Source organism: Rhinopithecus bieti, unplaced genomic scaffold (assembly GCF_001698545.2).
Source record: "Rhinopithecus bieti isolate Rb0 unplaced genomic scaffold, ASM169854v2 scaffold_37914, whole genome shotgun sequence".
NCBI classification, from domain to species: domain Eukaryota; kingdom Metazoa; phylum Chordata; class Mammalia; order Primates; family Cercopithecidae; genus Rhinopithecus; species Rhinopithecus bieti.
In genome coordinates, this window is record NW_016816274.1 from 617,197 (window position 1) to 624,586 (window position 7,390).

The following is a 7,390-nucleotide window of genomic DNA, read 5'->3' on the forward strand; positions in this document are numbered from 1 at the left end:
TTGTCTTCTAGATAGAAATCAGGATGCTGGACAAACCTTTCCCATGGAAGAGTCAAAATATTTAAGGAACAAGTCTATATAGAGTTTAATAATCGCCAACATTTGGCAGGGCGTGGTGGCTCACGCCTATAATCCCAGCACTTCGGGAGCTCGAGGCGGGCGGATCACCTAAGACCAGGAGTAGGAGACCAGCCTGGCCAACATGGCGAAACCCCGTCTCTACTAAAAAATATAAAAATTAGCCTGGCATTGGTGGCTTGCGCCTCTAGTCCCGGATACATTGGAAGCTGAGGCTGGAGAATCGCGTGACCCCGGGAAGCAGAGGTTGCAGTGAGCTGTGATTGTGCCACTGCACTCCAGCCTGGGTGGCAGAGTGAGACTCTGTCTCAAAACAAACAAACAAAAAATTGCTAACATTTGTGAGGTTCTTATTATGTGCCATGAATTGATCTAAGCCCTTCACATACGTAAACTCATGCAATCCTGGCATATACACAAAAACCGAATGTGGCAGGTACTATCATCATGTAGATAAAGAAACCGAGGGCCAGAGAAGTTGAAGTAGCTTGCCCTAGGATGTAGTTTGTAACTCCTAGAGCTGAGATCTTGTTTATATACAAAAGGTTTCAAGAATCAAAAGTACTCTAAGCCACTTTGCGTTTCGGCTGTGCAGAAAGGGATATCCAAAGTTTCAGGTTCGCAGTTTGTGAAACGGAGCTGTCAGCTTTCGTTCCAAGGCGGGCGGAGGTTTGACACTCCCTCGTCCAACGCTCTGCCCCAGACACCCACGCTCGCTTTCCTCTTCTTCCTCCACCTCGCCCTACTTCCCTTGTTCCTATCTTCGCTCTTCTTTCGCCTCGCCGCCGTGTATCCTAGCTCGGTGCCGAGCGCCTCGCATTACTTCCCTAGCCTCTGCCACGCCACGCTGGATACGCGCCCAAGCGCAGTCCGCCGTCGCGCCTCTATGACGTGTCACCGCTTTCGGCTGGGGGGGCGGGGCTGCGCGGAGGGCAAGCCGGGGGCGGGGCCGGGGCCAGAGCAGAATCCCGGGTCTCCGCGGCCATCGCTGAGTGAGCTGTCCCTTCCCCTCACCCGCTCCACGCCCTCCTGGGCCGAGTGGAGTTGGGTGGTGTCAGCAGCCTCTCCCTGAGGGGCACCGCGGCTTCAGGAGCTGGGCCTCCAGTGCGGCGCGATGTCAGGCGCCGTGACAGCTCTGTGAGTCCGAGGCCGCAGCCGTGGCGCTGGGCGGCTGCGGGGCCTGGCCGGTCCGCTCATGGTGCCGCCACGACGCCATCGCGGGGCAGGAAGGCCAGGTAGGCAGGCAGGGAAGGGCCCCGACATCACCGGAGCCCAAACCGGGACGGAGTGCCCACCAACAGCACCACCTCCTGCCCTTGGTGGCAGCTGGAGCGCTTTGTCCGAAACCGTGAAGGTCTCCAGGGGTGGAGGGAGCGGGAGCTGACAGGGGCGCACCGAGTCTTGCGCCCACCCCTGGCAATTGAGGAAGCCGTGCGTGCGCCCTCGCCTCGGCTCCTCGGGGAGGCGTCACTGCCTTAGCTGTCTTCCCCGCTCCAAAACAGAAGGAGGATTCCTTTTCCCAGCTGTTTCTTTTAAAATGACTGGATGTTTTGACAGAGGTGGGTGGAGGAGCGTGGAGAATACTTTTCTTTTACCACTTGAGGATATTGGAAAGATGCCTTCAAGATCCACAACAAATCACTTACTCTCGGATAACCAAATTCCACTCCAGGAGATCAGGGACAGAAAAGACACTTTTAGAAACAGTGTCTAGACGCTGTCCCCGGGGATGGATTCCTCTGGGTGGAGAGGTGAATGGAGTTCTGTGTTTGTGAAACTCAGAGAAGCTATTTTCTAGTAGTTAACTATTCTTAAATGTGCCTTATGTTGTATATTACTCCTCCTCCCTGCCCGCCCGGTATCGCGTATCTCTCTAAGGATAATCTGAAGCGTACAGTGGATACCATGAAAGTACTGAGAAAGGTGGCAAGTATGTTTAACACATTTTGGTCCTTTTCTTTGATTTGCTTTCAGTTTGAAGGTGAAGAGTAAAAAACGGTGTGATGAATCTTACCTTGAGTTACTGACGTTTTCATAGCATAATTTCATGGTTGTTTTTAGGGGTGCTGAGTTCTTCACCTCCTTTTAGACTGCGATCTGCCAAGTTTTCCGGCATTGCTCTTGAGGATCTCAGAAAGGCTCTTAAGACCAGGTAGATTCCACATGCTTATCCACTATGTAACTTTCACACTGAACATTAGCTAACAAATGTTAGATGTTTCTGTTATACTAATTTTCTGATTTTAATGGTTATTTTTCTAAAATCATCTCTAATGTGATCTGTATTTTCTAAAAAACAGACTGCAAATGGTGTGTGTGTTTATCATGAACCGAATGAATTCCCAAAACAGTGGTTTGACTCAGCGCAGGCGAATGGCTCTTGGGATTGTTATTCTGCTGCTTGTTGATGTGATATGGGTTGCTTCCTCCGAACTTACTTCGGTACGTACCTTTGGTCCAGGAATGATGTTACATTACAGCCACAATGTTACTGTTAACCTGCAGTAACTCTAGCCATTACAATCTCCTGCTTTCTCAAAGCAGTATCTCATATACTATCGAATTTTTAAAAAATATTGAATGATTGCCACTTGAAGTTAAAACTGAAAGGATGATCTTTCTTATTGCTTCATACAGTTTTCTTGTATCTTTTAGGGAGGGTTACTTAGAGAGACTATGCATATTTTCTTATATTTGAAAGTGTTACTCTTGGCTTTTTTTCTAAATTCAAATTCTTTCTGTGAATATTATTTTCTAGTGAAATAACTATCAGGATGCAAAACAATGTCACCATTTAGTAGAAAGTTCAGCGTGCTTTTGGACAAATGAGTAAAAATAATGAGTTTTCATGTGTAGGTCACTGTTATGCCCATGAGTGGTTGCATCCACATTTATGCTTGCTGACTCAAACCTTATTATGAGGTGCTTGGTATACTTCATAATTTGCCTTCAGTTAAGTTGTATCTTTACAATTTCCTTCAGTTAAATTGTATCTTTATTGACGACCTATTGGTAGTAATGTGGCATTTTGAATTTGCAAGCTAGTTTTTCTTTCTACTTGTATACTTTATTCTGCTTGGTTAATGATCCCTATAAAAAGCAACTTTTATTTTCAGAAGTCTGCATTTCAACTTCTATGTTGCAATTTTAAGGCGAATATACAGCAGGAAACTGGCATTTATAAAATGAATCTAACTTTCAAAAGAAGCAGTTTAATACTCAGGTCTTCTCATATTGTAGCTAAGTAAATATTGACATTGGCATTGTATTCTATGAGTATATAAGTTTTTTTTTTTTTTTTGAGATGGAATCTTGCTCTGTTGCCCAGGCTGGAGTGCAGTGGCGTGATCTCGGCTCACTGCAACCTCCACCTCCCGGATTCAAGCGATTCTCTTGCCCCAACCCCTGAATAGCTGGGATTACAGGAGTGCCCCACCACGCCAGGCTAATTTTTGTATTTTTAGTAGAGACGGGGTTTCACCATGTTGGTCAGACTGGTCTCGAACTCCTGACCTCGTGATCCTCCCACCTTGGCCTCCCAAAGTGCTAGGATTACAGGCGTGAGCCACCGTGCCCGGCCAAGTATATAAGTTTTATACTTTTAGAGTTAGTCTCTGGAATCTAATAGGCCATATATTTTTCGCTTTAAAACTCTTCTATAATCTTCTTTTAGATGAACATTTTGTACTTTTACCTCAAAGAAATGTCTTTGATATTGACAGGGAACTAAATCTATCTTTTAAATTTTATTTTCATTTAAAATAAATAGTTTGTTTTTATTTATCAGTTAATAAAATTTAGGACAAAATAGCACCTGGTTAAATTATAATTTAACCATATCTAAGCAAAGTAGAAAAGAAAAAATTTGTTGTTTGTGGTAATCATTTCACAATGTGTACATGTATCAAAACACCATGTTGTAAAAGTACATATATTTGGTATTTGTCAGTTGTACTTTAATGAAACTGGAGAAAAAAACCCAACTTATCTTTATTGTTTTAAAGTAAAATATTTTAGTAAGAGGATGTTTTATAATCTCATTATTCAAGAGTATATGTAATGTCTCTACTTCTTCAACCAGATATGCTCATTAAACTTTGGAGATAGGGCCAGGCACGGTTGCTCATGCCTGTAATCCCAACACTTAGGGAGGATGAGGTGGGCGGATCACCTGAGGTCAGGAGTTCGAGACCAGCCTGGCCAACATGGTGAAACCCAGTCTCTACTAAAAATACAAAAACTAGCTGGGTGTGGTGGTGGGTGCCTGTAATCCCCGTTTCTCAGGAGGCTGAGGCAGGAGAATCGCTTGAACCTGGGAGGCAGAGGTTGCAGTGAGCCGAGATCATGCCATTGCATTCCAGCTTGGGCAACAAAAGTGAAACTCCTTCTCAAAAAAGAAAAGAAAAGCAAACTTTGGAGGTAAAGTGTGTATTTCAAAAGAAAATCAGTCTTTTATTATGGATATTTTCTAACGTATACAAAGTAGAATATTATAATGAATCTCCTTGTGTTCATTACTTACCTTTAGCAGTTAACCAGATTTGCCAACCGTATCAACCTCTCCTCAAAACTTTTTTTCCTGGAGCATTTTAAAGAATATTTTAAAGCATATGTCACATGTCATTTCACCCACAATTTCTTTCCTATTTACTTGAAACTGAAAAGGACTTTTAATTTTCTTAAACATAATCACTATGCCATTAACATAGTTAACAAAATTAACTGTAATTCTTTAAGATCATCTGATATCCAGTTCATGTTCAGTTTTCTCCAGTCCAGTTTTCTGCAGTGGTGTCAAGGACTTTTTTTCCCTTAAGTTTGTTAGGATCTAAACAAAGATCACACATTGCATTTGTGATATCTTTTAAGTCACTTTTATTCCTTAACTGTATCTTCCCTCCTTTTTTTTTTTTTAATCATATCATTAATTTGTTGGAGAAACTGGGTCATTTTTCCTATTGGATGTATCACACATTCTGGATTTAGCTGATTGTTTCCTTGGGGTATCATTTAACTTGTTATTTTTCTCTTCTTGTAAAGTGGTAGTTAGGTGTAAAGTCTTGATTTAGGTTTAGTTTTCAGGAAAGAATACTTTGGGGTACTGAGTACTTCCTGTAACATTCCAGCATGAGATTAATGACTGGAAGTCTCACTTTAGATGATGCCAATTTAAGTACTATAAAGTTCCTCATCAACTTTTAGGTAATAGTTGAATATCCACGTTTAAGTTGTCTAGGTAAAGTATTTCATTAGGGGTTGCAAAATTGTGATTTTTTTTTTTTTTTTTTTTTTTTTTTCCCCTGTTTTTTTTTCCTGGGATTTTTTAAGTCTTTTTAATATGGCCTTTTTAATCTTTTTTTTTTTTTTTTTTTGAGATGGATTTTTGCTCTTGTCACCTAGGCTGGAGTGCAATGGTGTGATCTCAGTTCACTGCAACCTCTGCCTCCCAGGTTCAAGCAATTCTCCTGCCTCAGCCTTCTGAGTAGCTGGGATTATAGGCACCTGCCACCATGCCCAGCTAATTTTTGTATTTTTAGTAGAGACTGGGTTTCACCATGTTGGCCAGGCTGGTCTTGAACTCCTGACTTCAAGCGATCCACCTACCTTGGCTTCCCAAAGTGCTGGGATTATAGATGTGAGCCACTGTGACTGGCCAGAGCCATTGTTTCTTTTAGTGTAAAATGGCGTGGACCACCGTTTACATCCTAGAGTTGCATTTTCCTCCTGGATTGTCATTTTTTTCTATGCCTTTTTAGTGGATATAACTAGGAATTTTCTTAGGATATAAAAAATTGTGAGTTTATATTCACGATACACTAAAAACAAACAAACAGAAAACACCAGTCTCCCTTGGGAAACGTCCATAACGTTGAAATTTGTCAGTTTCCTTTTGGTGCTCCCATGGTATCCTGAACCCCTCTCTTGTTACTTGGCACATTATGCTTATTGTCTTCATATATGTCTCCTCTATTAGATGTTAAGCTCCCCAAGGGCAGGATAACTTCCCTTATTTCTCTCTTTTTTTTCTTTATGAAATAGGGTCTTGCTGTGTTGCCCAGGCTGGAGTGCAGTGCCTTGATCATGGCTCACTGCAGCCTCAACCTTTGTGAACTCAAGGGATCCTCCTGCTTCAGCCTCCCAAGTAGCTGGGACTGCAGGCGCATGCCACCACGCCTGGCTAATTTTTCTATTTTGTTGCAGAGACAGAGTTTTGCCATGTTGCCCAGGCTGGTCTTGAAATTCTGGGCTCAAGCAATCTGCCTGTCTTGGTCTCCCCAAGTGCTGGGATTATTGGCGTGAGCCACCACGCCTGGCCCTGCCTTATTTTTCTTTAGCTCCTAGTATAGGCACTGTTTCATAGTAGGTTTCAATGAATGTTAAACCAAACTTATTTTAGCAGGTTGTTGCTGTTTTCTTTGGTGATATCCTTTTGTATGCAAGGTAAATACAGTATTCAGAAATGAATCTAAAATATTTTTGTAATCCCTTTGACTTTTTCTTTCCAAGTGAACTTCTGAAGAGTTAAAAATCGTGTAGTGACTTTATTTTGGAGATGCGTAATAAGGTTTAAGATCATCTCAAAGTTGTCTGTGTAACTTTTCCTCTGCAGTATGTTTTACCCAGTACAACAAACCATTCTTCAGCACCTTTGCAAAAACATCTATGTTTGTTTTGTACCTTTTGGGCTTTATTATTTGGAAGCCATGGAGACAACAGTGTACAAGAGGACTTCGCGGAAAGCATGCTGCTTTTGTAAGTTTTTAATTTTAAGTGTCTGTTGGGAAGGGGGTATACGTATATTTTTTCAAAGTTTAAAGATGTATTAGTTTCTTTAAGGAGAGTCATATTTTAAGTTGTTCAGTTAAGTGAGTGAAGATAATATAAGGAAACCTGCTTTTGTCCAGAATTTTAAATTTATTCTTCTAATCAAGTAGTATCAGAATATTTTGTGAGAACTCTTACTCCATGACGTTTCCTGAGTTGTTAAAAATTGTTGAGTTAGTCCAAATCAATTAATGTGGCGATGAAGATGAAAGTAAGGAATAAGCAGAATGTCAAGAGTCTTTGCAGATTGGATGAGTATCCTCTAATTGTTAGGAGGATTCTGGAAACAAAAAAATTCAAAGTTTTATGTATTAAAATGAAAATCTCATATTTCCAGACATATTTTAGATGTTTGGCTAATCAAACTATATTCTTTGATTGATGTAATATAACATGCTCATTCATAGTGTTGAAAGAAATATGAGTTTATATAATGATATATCTTTTTTATAGAAGTAGAAATTTTGAATTATTGAGAATGAAGAAT

At 41.2% G+C, this 7,390-nt stretch overlaps 1 protein-coding gene across 2 annotated transcripts in view; it reads left to right on the forward strand.

Moving 5' to 3' along the window:
• Positions 1–449: 449 nt before the first annotated feature.
• Positions 450–7,390, forward strand: part of SLC35F5 (solute carrier family 35 member F5) — a 46,788-nt gene continuing 39,847 nt past the window's right edge. The window contains exons 1-4 of one of the 2 annotated variants that reach the window (XM_017854732.1): positions 450–1,313; positions 2,140–2,230; positions 2,379–2,520; positions 6,689–6,831. In XM_017854732.1, coding sequence (XP_017710221.1) covers positions 2,493–2,520; positions 6,689–6,831 — 171 coding nt within the window. In that variant the 5' untranslated portion in view covers positions 450–1,313; positions 2,140–2,230; positions 2,379–2,492. Of the gene's footprint in view, positions 1,314–2,139; positions 2,231–2,378; positions 2,525–6,688; positions 6,832–7,390 lie in introns of both variants that reach the window. The other variant, XM_017854733.1, reaches the window with a different exon arrangement.